Raw genomic sequence first — 14,671 nt, forward strand, 5'->3', positions numbered from 1 at the left:
TTTATTTATTTATTTATTTATTATTGTTTGTCAAAGTTCCGATAAATTATTTTATTGCACGTGAGCCGATTGCACTCAGGAGTTGAGCGTCTGAGTGTGGAGCACATCCGCACACACCGCATCACTTAGGTATGGTCCACAATCCGCGACAGTCTCAAGACCAAGCGCGAGAAGACGCGCTCAACGGTAGGCTGATGTGGTGGAAGAAACTGTTGGAAGAAACGGGAAAGGAAGACCGTTTGTGTATAATTGAGAAGTTAACTACATGATTAAATGGACTTGCGTTTCAGGGAGCTTAGTGGATGGCACCTCAAATGTATAATCGAGGTTTGCAGCAGTTTGCCAGTTTCTCGCCTGATACTAAAAACGGACCATAAATACCCACTGCACATCACTTCCCGCAGTTACCTGCGTCCTGACGGTAAACCCCGTGACTTTGGGGGGCTCTACCGCCTTCTGAAAAATTGTATTTCCACCTTCGCGGACGTTATCCAGTTACATGAACGCAAGGCTCGCCTTATCCAGCTACATACACGCATGGGTCACCTCATCCAGCCATATAGGCTAAACGCAGGATCTGTGTGATTCGGCTACGAAAATACTGCCTTTATCCAGCTTTAAAAACGCAAGACCCACCGTATCCAACTCTGCCTAAAGGCGAGGCTCACTGAAGTTCGGAGATAAGTGGAAGGATGAGGTGGGGCTTCTTAGCCAGCGCCGCCTTCAGCTGCAGCCGACAGATGGAGGTCCAGTCGGGGTGAGTTAAGATATTTTATTTGGTCCGCTATGGTACTTCAGGATAGAAGTGTGGTTTTGTAAGTATTTTTGCACCCGCTGTGGTGTTCATACGTTTTACGTCCACACTTAATGGTTTTCGCACCCGCTGTATATTTCGGTAAATACAGTGAAGGATTTGTGCGTCCGTTTGATGCGTTATATAGCCTAAATAACCTCAAGCCTACATGCTGATCCTAACAGTCATAAAGCAGGGCAATTCTATCTTGTTTGATATTTGAAGTTTCAGTTAAAGCCACCTTTTTCAACTCAGTATAAAATATATAACAAAAGATGTGAGGTTTTGGTAAAATTACAGCTTGAGACTTTTGTTGTAGCTTACTGTGGTATTTTATTGAATAATATTACCTTTAGAGGCACGCAGCTATAAGTAGCCATAAAAAATACTAGAAATGGCAGTGCAACCGGAGAGAAGTTTTTGGCTCTGATTTACCATTTGTAAATCAGAAGTCTGCGCTGAATTTTTTTGTCGGTATCTGGCCCTGACATATAGCAATTTCAATTTCTCCTCTCTCCATGCCAGTCCACCAGCTATGCCCCTGCAAGCATTCAAAATGTGACCTTTTTTTACTGTTGTCTACAGTATGTAGCCTTGTTGCATGCTCAGGGATGGCATTTCTCTGTAGTGTGTTTCACAAATGGAGCAATTTACAATCAGTCAAAGGGAAATTTTACAGTCATCTAGCACATATCGATACACAATAAAATTGAGTAAGTATTATCCCTGCCCACAGAGACGCTAATACCCAGTAGCCTACCTTACGTACAATAAAAGATAATATTCCACCATCAGGGAAATGTTGACAGTATTCTATCTTCACAGCAAATTGATGCTTCAAACATAATGCATGACTGAGCCACCTATGCACACTTAGACTACAGTATGTGAAATACTCATTAGGGAATAGCACTAACCTCTTGAAAGATACTCACTTTCATTGTGAGTGGTAGGAATTCTGACTAAACTGGCCACAAAGAGTGGCTGCAATAACTATGATTAGTTTTTAGCTCTCAACATTGCTAGTAAAATCTAACGTGTTGATTATGACAAATGCGAGTATAGCAATATAAAAAATATAGCAAAGGTGGAGTGGAAAAAAGTATAACATATAATTGAAATAGGCTATATCAAACAGTAATGCATGCATATCGAGGAGGAAAACTTTGCGGTGTTTGTACATATGCCGCTCAAGAAAATCAATACTTTTGGACTCAGGTATCATTACTCTATCTCCTCTTGCAACTCACTGCCCATATCCATATCAGCTAGGCAATGATACACCTTAGCAATGACAAGGAGTCCTCAAGATGAATATTTTTCTAAAATTAAAGGAGAACAACAATTGTGCCTTTCTGGTAACACTGTAGATGAATGCATAAAGCTGTGATGATGTGACCAGACTAGCTGTTATGCTTTGACTTAAATCACTGTTCCAGACGTCCAATTAGGCATTTCATATATCTTATGTATGACATGCCTAATTGAAAAGCTTTTACTGTCCTCTACTTGATACAAGAATTGCTGATCAAACCAGAATGAAGTGGGAAGGGCCACAATGGCATAAACGTGTGGTTTTATGCACAGCTATCTCAGAAGGTGTACAGGCATTGTAAACAAGTTATTTTGCAAACAGATTTTCTAAGACAATAAATGATCACTAAATCTTGATAGGGACTTCTGTATGTGTAAAACTAATTTTGGTTTTACACATACAGATATGTATGTATTTTCTAAATCTTTGAACAGTTATTAAACATTTAATGTCAATAAAAGCAACATAAAATGTGTAGGCTAAATAGTGTGCCTGTGTGCTTTCAGGTTGCAGTTTAGCACACATGCAGTTTATTCATAATTATACAAACGCAGCTAGGCTATCCCTGCTATGATCATTCAGACATAGTGTTGTGGCATTACTGTATTGTTAGATTTTTAAAAATAAAAATGTGTTTTATTTTTCTTGTTTAGGCCAAGTTGTCAAAAAGAAAGCAAGGGAGCCTTTTGGTGAATTTTGTATTTACTGCTGACATTTATACAACTGTAGCTCTACCAGATAGTGGATCCTTTGTGCGCTTTCGTACAGGCTATTTTATTTCTCCTGTGGCCTTACATTCAACCTGTCTTACGCACCTTGAATCTATTAGGCTGTATTCTGTTCGGCCATTTGCTTGCTATACGAAAGGCTGCTGTATAGCTGCCATTACATTTAATATAAATTATCAGACTTGGTGATCTAAAGCATGTATGCTTGTGTATGAATGTGTGTTTATTTGCAAATAGACTCACGGTAAGTTCTCTCTGAGGCAGGTTTGGCCAAGCTGCATCTCTGCTGCCCACTTCTACTCTTCCCAAGTGAGTATACTTCTGCCTGCCTCTTACATAGACCTCTTCCAAAGCCTTCTCCTGTGGAATGGTGCTATAACTGCATGGGGTTGTTACAATGCCTTTCTCTGGCCACTAGGTGGTGCCAGTGTCATTTACATCTAGAAACAGGTTACAGTGTAGTGGGGAGTAGAGGAGGTTCTCTCTAGGGGATTCCACCATCCCTATTCTGAGACAAATAGTTATTTAATAAACACCGACAAGCGGAATATTAAAATAAAAACAATTAAGGTAAATTATTCTCCGGGAGCTGGTAACCAACCATATTGGATTATTTATGATGTCTTATTGTGGGCAGTAAGTGGTTAAATAATATACACATATAAACAAGTTAATGGGTTGTGAAAATAAACTAAACTATACCAATAAATGGTAAGAATTTGCATGCAATTAGTTTACTGATAGCCTGGAAACTACTATAACACCAGAAAAAATTATGTACTCATTGCAGTTTAGATGATCAGCAACATTTTGTTTTTCATTTTGAACAAAACCATTTAATTACCGTGGTTTATTGTCCTTTCCTCACCTTTACTAAGTTCACTGCTTTAATGCCTTAATGTTTCATTATTCATCTTCATGGAAGCATATATCAGGATTGCATGTCATAACTCTGTATATCATTTTGCCTATAGTAGTTCTTGCATTTATGTTAGCTTCAGTAATACAGCGTTATAACCTATTTCACTGGGTTGCTACTTTAAAGTGATAGTGGCCTTATTAGCATGTATTCAGAACCATACATGCTTTCCAGCACTGTGTGTTTGGAACCCTAAATATGGAACTGCAATGCCAGCGTAGACCATCAGACCCCTCTGATGAATCCACAAATAGATTTGATATTTTTACAATGAATCAAACAGTTTAGAGTGAAATTTAACATGCATTTTTTCATACATTTAACACATGGAAGGTTGGCATCGTCTTACAGTACAAAGCATGTTTGCACGCTTGGCTAAGGGCATGCTGGTTTTGTGTTATAAGACACTCCTGTAACCAAATTTACTCTGAATTGTTAATCTGGGAAATCTGGGCAATCAAATTTTGGGCTGTTTAGCATCACTCCATGATTTTTGCTTGCCATCTACATCACCTTGGGGCATAGAGAAATATATTTCAAAATTGATCAAATTTTCACCAAAGTTCGGTAATACTGTCATCAACATCTCCAGAAAATTTGGTCTTTGGATTTTGAGTTGGTGCCGAGATATCACTAATCTGAAGTGGTATCACATCACTAATTCCTTACAATGTTGTTGAACCGTAGTTAATGTAGTTAATCAGTGCATACAGATAGTCAGATACATACAAAATTACGATGCACTACCTACCCTTCTTGATGTAATGAAGTTAAGAAACTGTGTGTATTGTTATGTTCCTCCAAACAAAAACAAAGGATCACAAATTGGCGACTGAAAGGTCACTCGGAGTTTACCCAACTAGTTGCAACCCAATTAAGACTAAATACAGAAACCCAAAACACCAGGAGATCCTCAAAACTTGTTACTTGGAAAATTTGATGTGGAAGAAAAAAAGAGTGTCAGCCTCAAGGCAAAATCTCTAAATGAAATCCAAATTGGTTTGAAAAAAACTTAGCTACTGCAAACCAAACAAAGATGCATTATACACTGAGCTAGAGCAGTAATCATTATCCAGACAGAGAGAGGGCAAGCAAACTGCCCAACTGAAACGCCTCAAAAATGGATAACTTGCAGAAATAATTATGCTCTCAATTTGTGCTCCTTCAGAGTTTTTGATTCAAGGATTGTGTTTCTGCTCAACATTGTGTATATCTGTCCAGCTGATCGTGACCAATTCAACCACCACTAGCACGTCTTGGTGGTCTATCACAAGTGTGTCAGGGTGGTTTGGGAATGTGTATGATGGAGATGGTCTTCACTTGAGGATTCAGAAAGTTCAATGTAAATTCTCCAGTGCTGAGTATTATTTCTTCCACTCAGCCCAGCCACCAATTATTATCATATGCAAACATAACGTAACCTTTAATGCTTGCTAAAATCAAGTGATTCCTGAAGTATTCACACATCAGGGAAGGGCCCATCAAGAAGGTTGTGCATTGTAATTTTTCAAGTGCCTGACTATGTGTGTTAGCACTGAACATTAACTACTGTTCAACATCATTGTAAGTAGTGATGTGATGCTACTTCAGATAAGTAATGCTGTCTCAGCAATTACTCAAAAACCCAAGACAACATTTCCTGGAGGTGTTAATGACATTATAACCTAACTTTGGTTAAAAAAAATAGATCCATTTTGAAATATAGGTTTATTCACACATTAACTTTCAAAAATATAATGACTCACAACTCTGTTACTTTTTTTGTGTGACCACAGTATATATGCAACAGCTAGAGCTGGGTAGGACGGTCTTTGAAGTGATACAAGAACCATTCCTCTACAATCTATTTAATTTAGATATGGCTAGTCAAAATCATAGAGTGGCGCTAATTAGGTAAAACTTTGGTAGCGCATATCTCCCTTAATAATGATCTGAGGCTAGTGTAATTTTGGTTCCAAGGGTTTCTTTTAAGACCAAATCACCATGCCAAATCTCTGTGATGACACCTTCCAAAAGTGTGTTGAATTGACCCAGAATTGACCCAGACAAGCTGGTTCCTAAGGGTGTGTCAGCATGTCGTACCTCCTCCTCATTCATTAATTAAAAATGCAGTAATGTACACAACTGTCTATCACATATTCATCCTGCCTATGATGCAGTGTAGAGTAATGCAGACGCTTGTAATTATTAACAGTTAAACTACCTTCCTTCTTGATTATGATTCATGATTCTTTTCTAAATATCCTGTTTTAAGTTAATTTATAATGAGTTCTCAGAACAGGAGATATATGAAATGCCAAGTGTGAAACGCAGCAAGGCAGCCACAGAGCAGTGCCCCGGAAGACGACCTTGTCATTAATAGACATACTCATAAACATACTTCTCACCTTGCAATAACTTTTTACACCTAATTTATTGCAAGGTGTGAAGTATGAGTATGTCTATTAGTGATTTTTGTGATGTTACGATGAAATGCCTCGTGATTGTGCTGCAAACCAATTTCCCCACGGGGACAAATAAAAGTATCTATCTATCTAAAAATATGAAGCTGAAGTTTCAAAATAGTTGGTCTTTTGAAGACATTTCAGGGTTGGCTCAAAATGAGGCAGAGGCGGTACTTTAACGGTGATCACATGATAAAAATGACCACATGTTAGTAATGTGAATTATACTTTTTTAATGGCCAGTAATGATCAGATGATGATGACTATGTACTGTCTTTTAACCTTCACCTTCACTTTCAGTTCTTCTTTGGTACCGCTTTTCCTGATGCATTGTGCTGATTATGATACAGCGTCAGAGTAGTGCCACCATTGCAGTTACAAATGATAGAAATCCATCTAGCACAGGGCTTGGATTTATAGCGTTTTATCATGCCGACACTGGTTAGAATTTTGTGGAGGCAGCACATTCTCGCAAAATTCTCTATGCAAGAAAAATATACAGTACTGTGCAAATGGCAGAGACCACCTTTTTGTTTATACACTTTCTAGTCAAATTACTCATTCAGTGCGATAATTTGTCAGGAAATAATGCAGGAAACATATTTAACAGAAAATTACAGAATACCCTCCACTGGTATCAGATCTATCAATAATTGTCCACTCTTTCTTTTGGGCACCCTACTACTACTTTAAGAATTCCATCCTTCCAATCAACAAACAAGTTACAGCTGTGTCCTCCCAAGAAAAGGTTTTACCAAAAGTGTCAATGATGTTATGTTAGAACCCTTTAGCTTCAAAGGTGACTCTAACATTCAAACAACGACCCAAACACACCATAGCTGCCTTTCAGGTTTTTTGTTATATGCATCTGAAATGGCTGAAGGAGATATTTCTGATGAGATTACATAGAAGATAATTCAACTACACGAGGAAGGTGAAAGTCAAAGCGAAAATAAGTGGAAAAAAAACAGGATCTCTCTGATCATCTGACAATATTCTCACTTGGGAGACAACAAAATAAGCCTTAACCTTAAAATGGAACTTTTAACAACCATGAAAGAACTGGTAGATCACTAAAGCTATTGCCATCACAAAGACAGTACTTAAAGATTTTATCTTTGGAAAATAGGAAAAAATCTAACTCTTCTCTTGCTTGTGAAAATCTGAAAAATCCACTGGTATTTCTGTCAGTCCGTCCACTTTGTGAAGACAACTCAATGCCACAGGTCTGAAAGAATGTGTACCTGTCAAAAAGACCGAAGAGGCTAAATTTGAGATTTTCGGAAGTAACAGAAAGCAGTATGCACGCTGCTGAAGCAATGAAAGACTCTTGGAACCATGTCCATAACCATCAGTCAAGCATGTTGGAGAATCAGTGCAAGGGGTTGCATCTGGAGTTAGTGATTTGGTTTTGACTGAAGGCATCATGAATACTGATAAATACAAACAAATCTTAACGTATCATGCCACACCCTTTGGACAGTGTTTGAATGGGAGAAAACTAATTCTATAGCAAGATAAACACCCCAAGCACAGTGCGAAGAAGATTACTGAATGTTTGGATCTAGATAAGCAGAAAATGCAACCAACTTATAAGACTTTGGAGGTGTTTACCAAAAACATAATATTCCTACAGATCTCTTTGAAAAATTCAAAGCATGGCTCCCAAAAATAATTGAAGCTCTAATAAAGGCAAAGTGTGGACAGAATAAATACAGAAAAATTTGATATTGTACATAGTTGTGGTGGTTTTTGTGTAATTCTGTGTTAAATATATTTTTGAAAAATAAATACTTGCACTAAATAGGTGTTTTCACTAGAACGTAAATGAATGAAGGACAGAACTGTAATTTGGCAGAAAAACCTGAACATTATAGTGTCAGTAATTAATTTAGTCTAATATATATGTCTGTAAATGTGTCAGTGTATATATGCTAGCTACGGTAGACAACCTATTAAACCTTTACACATATTCGCACAGTTGTCACAAAAATATATATATTTAGGAAAATATTTCACCAAAGAAATGTACATTTATGTGTTGCCTCTTTGAGTTCCAGTCAATGTCTCTTTATTTAGACTGAATACATATTGCATTTATGTAAAATTAAATAGTGCTTCATTACAAGTAACTGTTTAAATTCCATGATTGGAGAATGAATATCCTACAAAAATACATACAACTGTAAATATGCATACAAGATTTTTGATGAAAAAGTTTAGCTTGGATCAGTGGAGTTTCCTGACTTTTGATCTTTATGGCGGCAACAAAAGACTCTAGGAATCTTCTCACGGGAGAGGTAGAGAACGGGCTGAATGCTGCTGCTGATGTCCATGAAGCCAAAGGCTACATAGTTGACGTTGCAGTGGAACACATTTTGGGAGAAGTGCTCCTGAAAGGGAAAGAGTGCTACAGGAGGGAAGTAGTTGAAGACTATGATGGCCAGGATGATGAGCACCATCTTGAAGGCCCTCTTCTTGACGGGGTGCATCTCGTCACGACCCGGGCCAGACTTGCGGAGCGCGTTCAGGATGGCCACGTTGCAGAAGAGCATGAAAGCAAAAGCTGCCAGGATCATGACCACGAAGGCCTTCTCAAAGTGTGGGATATTGCCTGCGCACTTAGCCGCCGCGTAGGCCAGGGTGATCAGCCACACCACAGCAGCGCAGACTGCGCGGTGGCTACGGTCCTTCAGCTCGGTGAAGGTGATTGGGTGCAGGACGGCCATGTAGCGGTCCATGCAGATGCAGGAGAGGAAGAGCAGAGAAGAGTCTTTCACCCCGTAGAAGAAGCGCAGTACATACCAGATGCTGCTGATGGTGAGGAAGACTTTATTAGCCAGCTCCAGGGGTGGGAGGAGGCAGAAGAAGATATCTAGGATGGCCAGGTGGCGGATGAAAATGTCGGAGCTGGAGGAGTCCCCCTTGTTCTTGTGCAGGAGCCACAGCACCATGAGGTTAGCGGGGATCCCCAGGAACATATTGATGAATTGCAAGGCCAGATAAAAGATCAGGGCAGCGGGCATGTCCTTACACTCCTCGTACACAGTAATGGCACCACCACTGCTGTTTGATGGTGTATGGATGTCGAGGATGGAGGAGTTGAAGTTGTAAACCTCCATGGGGATTAAACAGGCAGGAGATGCAGGTTCCAGCTGGAGGCAGGTTGGGGGGTTTCTGGTCAAAGAGAAAGAAAGGAAACCATTCACGGTAACATGAGAATAACAGGGCAGCATTCTTCATACAGAACACCTCACAACGCATCTACTACCTTCCCAAGTGTCCTCATATCACACCCTTCCTTCTCTGGCTGCCTGGCACTGCTCACATCAGGTTTAAAGCCCTGGTACCAGCCTACAGGGCAGTGAATGGAACAGCTTCACCTTTCCTGGCACTATTGCTGGTATGAACCAGGTGAATGCACTTCTGTTTCTCCTACATTCTAAGGTGCTCTGGCCATCAGAGCTTCTTCTGAATTCATGCAAGCAAAGCTTTCAAAACATTATTTTCATTATTATACTCTCTATGTTAAATGTAGTTAACTATCAAATATGTGTCCATGGACAACTCACATTTAATGAAGTTAAAATAAACTGATTACATGAGATCAACTTTTATATTAATTCATTTTTACTGATGAGAATCTAAATTGAAGCTCACCTGTGTCTTATACGGCATGTCTCTCTACAGCACCGTTTGTACATTTTTTGCAATTATATGAGATTCTAATTATATGAGATTAGCTTTTAGATGCATTTTTACAAGAATTGAAGTGCACCAGTGATTAGATAGCATTCATTATATAGCATGTTTCTCTAATACTCTCTATGTTTCATATTGTTTATGTAAAAAAAAAAAAACATGGTTACCTACCCTCCTGACCTTGTTTCACTCAAACTGCAAACAGTGGAAAGCAATATGTTCTAGTGCTGCTTACAAGGAGATATGCCTATATAGACACAGAATTGCCAGTATGCTTACAATGTGTCCATGGCTCATTCTGCACAAATGCACTTGATGTACACAAAATACATTCAATGTATTAACAATCACAGGTAAAATGAAAGTTGTTTGCTTTTTCTAGAACAAAGCGTTGAAAGTGTTTGAGTGAATAATCTATATTTTTGCATTGACAAAAACAAACAAAAATATGCAAAAGGGAGACTACATTCCCCCACACAAAGCAGTTTAGAATAATCTTACCAGTGCTGGTGGTGCAATTTGTCCTTAATTATCTCAGTGCTGCCGTGATCCCTGCTGTCTCCAGTTAAGTCCTGCATGAACCCCGGTTTGGACTGTGTGAAGTGAAGCAGAGACTGGAATAGAGAGATATAGAGAAACCCCATCACTGATAATTCAGCTCTGCTGGGATCATGCCTCTGGCCAATCAGAACAGCAGAGTAGGGGTGGGGTGCTTGGCAAATTTCCAGCAGGGGCCATATCTCACCTCCAGTTTACCATGGGGTGTGATGGCCACAGACCACGAAAGCTTTGCATAAAAGAACACAGGTGCTCAGGTGAATACTTGTTTGGATGGCAAAGGAAAATCATATTTTTTAAAAACTAAACATTTTTGACCCTTGAACAGTGAATCGACTGAAGAGAGCATTCATTTGGAAAAGCTTGTTTAGGCAGCCCATCAGCGTTCGCACCGATTGGCAGTGATGCAATGCGCCATTGGTGCTTGATGTAAATTTGCTGTAAACAACTGATGCAACAGTTCACGTTTACTTCTGAAATTTGGTGTAACAAAGTGAAACATGTTACATGTGGATGACACAGTGATTTTCAGTCTTTGTCAAGCAGCAGCAGCACTGAAAAACAACCAGTCACACATATACTTTTTTGTCAAATCCATGTGCTTTCAATCTACCTGCAGTCTAGAAGGTCTGGATAAATTGGCCATTAGATTTCCTTCCAAAGGCTCTGGTTTCAGAACATTCAGAAGGATTATGGCAGCATATAAGGAAGTATTATGGCCAGTACCTGACATACTGCCTTTGTTCTCTTTATGAGAAGATTGTAAAAATCCAGTTAATTAACCCATTAAATCCCACTTAAATTCAAGGGCTTTTCGTCAGAATCCTCCCCTGTCTTAAATAAACCCCATTATCTCCAAAACTATATCCAGTACAGGCATGGTTCAAAGGTTGAAACAAAGAGCACATTTGTACCAAAATGACCAAATCCCCTGATCTGACTCGAGTCTGAATCTGTGAACATACAGGGCATATTTATTCTTAAAAACAACAAAGAAATACAAAAATGATTTCGTATTTTCTTTATTCTGTTGTTTGTAATTACATTGTACCCCAGGATGTATACAGGATGTATTTTCCCAAAGGTGGGCCCAAGTGTCGCCAAAACCTCTGCAAGTGGCACCAAACCTCTCCAAGTTGGAATATTGTGCCTCATTTTTTCTTAAAACCGTGTGTACATTTAAGTATAATCAGAAATAAATTAAATTACGCTGGATTTGTCAAGCGTGTAAACTCAGCCTTTTTTTAAACAAAAAAAAACTGAAGTGGAGATTTAAGTGCTATTAATAGAAGTACAAGCGCTAAAACATTTTATTCCGTAGTGTTAGCAGTGGCCTGTCAGACTAAAAACTGGCAAGATATAGCTGTTGTTATAAACTCCGTCTCTAGTTCCACATACTATACAACAGGTAAAATGAAAATGGACTGACATGAAACTGGTGGCAAAAAAAGCCCTAGCCCACAAATGAAGCATATCTTCCACCCGGGGAAAGTCAGAGTCTGGCCCAGTTGTCTACACTACACATAACTTAGGCCTTCATTGCTATGGCTGACCTTACTTTATTAGAAGTTTTGGCTCATGGCGCACTTCAGAGAGCACATCTTCAAAAACTGGGCCGATATGTTTCCTGAGGATGACAAATGACTCGAGTCGGTCCCAACTAGCCGGACATGTCATGGTTCTGTGTTTTCCTGTCTGTGTTTCCCTTGTTGGGCCGCCAGATGGCGACACTTCTGTTTTGTGTCCTGCTCCCCCCTGTTAATTGTATGATTGTTTCCAATTGTCTCGTTATTCTATCATTGTTCCCACCTGTGTCTTGTTATCCCTTCCTTTTCTGGGTTGATTGTTTTTTGAGTTCACCTGTGTCTTGTTACCCCGTCTATTTAAGTTCTTTGTTCCCTTGACTCGGGTTCCTTGTGTTTGTTTCCTACTTGTGTTTGATCTGTTTGAGATGTACCTGCCCTTGTACTCTGCCTGCCTGTGTTCTGCCCTGCCTGTGTTTTTGAGTTCCTGTTGTTTTCTGTTTTATTAGATATTTTTTGAGTTTGTGTTTTTGCCCATTGTGGTCTTTTCTGTTCCCTGCTTGTTTGCCTGTCGTGTAAGTAAAGTCTTTGTTCATTTTCCCTTTTTGAGTTTGTGTTTTTTTCCCTCTGCGTTTGGGTCCCCCCTACCCGTTACGTGACAGGACATCTATTTCTGAAACAATCAAATCACTTGGTTTTACCTTGCTGTGCACTCTGTCCTGTGCTCGGCTTTCAGGCTGCTGTAAGTTAGGCTCATCAGTAGTAAGTAGGCTGTTATAATTTGCATATGCAAACTGGCTGTATGAAATGAGGCAGAGCCTCCCAGAACCCCTTTTATTAGTTATCAAAGCTTACAAAGGAATTTTGCAGGGAAGTGTGAAGTGAAGGAACTTTCATCAACAGCCTCACACACACACACACACACACACACACACGTATGGGAGCAGGTAGTGCTCTCATGAACATTTGATTCGTCTGCACTGACCTCTCACCTTAGACTACCCCAGTGTCTTAAAAACCTGCCAGGAGTTTCCTCCCACTGGCATAGCTCATAGCATCAAAGAGGCACACAAGCTTCTTGATCACAACAGGGTGAGAGCCCACAAGGTGTCAAATTTGAACTATTTGCAAAAATAGAAAAACTAGTTGTAAATGATTTACAATAACATAGTGCCCTTTATCACTATCACAGTGTCCTTTATACAAGCATTTGTTGATAAACAAACTAAGCTCCTTGAAACAATCGATAAAGCATGCACTGAACTTCTACCTGTGCGCTATGCCAAAACGGGAAATGAAACTAACCCTGTATGCAGCAGAATAGCTAAGCCACAATTTCAGCTGGAAGGAACCAGTAAAATGCACTTTAAATCTATGTAAATGAGCTGCAAGACTACAGGGCTGTAAGATTACTGTGACGTACAGTCCCTCGGAAAGTATTCAGACCCCTTCACTTTTTACACATTCTGTTACGTTACAGCCTTCTTCTAAAATTGATTAAATTCATTTTTATTCTGATCAATCTACACACAATACCCCATAATGACAAAGTGAACACAGGTTTTTAGAAATTTTAGCAAATTTATTAAAAATAAAAAACTGAAATATCACATGCACCCTAGACCCTATTGATATCTTATATTTACTTATATTTAGGCATTTACCTGGGCATTTTGCAGTTTTTAAAAAAGGCTTGCATTGTATATATTATTTCAGGATTTGTAAAAAAAAATCCATCTATATTTTTGGTCCAAAAACAAGCAGAGTACTGCCATTCAGTGCACCTTTTAGGTCCCAGTGCTGCTGTTGATCCCGATTGTGTTAGGCTTAGGGCATTGATGTTTTCTGTGTGCTCATTATTGATCAGTTATAGTAATAAGGATCAGAGCACTGTTCTAGTCAGTGAGCTCAACAGAGGCTGCACCACTAACCACAATTACTGAAGGCTTAGTGGGAATGTGGGGACACGTAGGCGGAAGTGTAGTATAATGGCTAAGGAGTTGGTCTTGTAAACTAAAGGTCGCAGGTTCGATTCCCTGGTCGGACACTGCCGTTGTATTCTTGAGCAAGGTAGGCCTACTTAACCTGCATTGCTCCAGTATATACCCAGCTGTATAATTGGATACAATGTAAGTTGCTCTGGATAAGAGTGTCTGCTAAATGCCTGTAAACTGTAAACATGGCGTTGAGCATTTGAATTTTATCAAAATGTTTTGAAGGGGCGACATTTAGCTACATCTGACAATAGCAACTTCTCATCTTGAAAGTAGCTAGATACTCGGATACAGAGGCAAAACGGACATATAAGGAAGTGCATGTGATGCTATCTCAGTCAACAGAATATGTTTTTTAAACTTTGTGGTCCCTATCCTTGTTTTGTGTGGACGCTAGCTTGCTTGCTAACTAAAAATTGTCCAAAAAAACTTAAAACTTGCCAAATCTAGGCCCGCCATTAGAAGTATTGATATCAGAATTAGGCCAAGGTGCAACAAATAATATTGGCTATCTTGGCTCATGCAAATTGAACAAGCTCTATTCCAGAGCAGTATTACCCAGTGTTTCATAAATAATTTCATGTAACTTGGCCCTGTGTTTTTTCACCTTACCATCTGATAGGAATGTGGTCATCAAACTTTGTGTCACATCAGAATGTCAAATAACAAAAATTGCTTCCTGGAAGAAGACATCA

General features: G+C 39.3%; 1 protein-coding gene across 1 annotated transcript; it reads right to left on the reverse strand.

Moving 5' to 3' along the window:
* Positions 1 to 8,252: 8,252 nt before the first annotated feature.
* Positions 8,253 to 10,513, reverse strand: LOC135239579 (proteinase-activated receptor 3-like). The gene is made up of 2 exons (XM_064308321.1): positions 10,403 to 10,513; positions 8,253 to 9,376 (listed from the first exon to the last, which is right to left on the reverse strand). The coding sequence occupies exon 2, from the start codon at positions 9,319 to 9,321 to the stop codon at positions 8,419 to 8,421; it is 903 nt and encodes a 300-aa protein (XP_064164391.1). The 5' UTR covers positions 9,322 to 9,376; positions 10,403 to 10,513; the 3' UTR covers positions 8,253 to 8,418.
* Between the last annotated feature and the right edge of the window lie 4,158 nt (positions 10,514 to 14,671).

This window comes from Anguilla rostrata, chromosome 14 (assembly GCF_018555375.3).
Source record: "Anguilla rostrata isolate EN2019 chromosome 14, ASM1855537v3, whole genome shotgun sequence".
Taxonomy (NCBI): Eukaryota; Metazoa; Chordata; class Actinopteri; order Anguilliformes; family Anguillidae; genus Anguilla; species Anguilla rostrata.

Excerpts from the sequence above, each read along its gene's own strand:
- LOC135239579 (XM_064308321.1), bottom strand. The coding sequence starts at position 9,321 with ATGGAGGTTTACAACTTCAACTCCTCCATCCTCGACATCCATACACCA.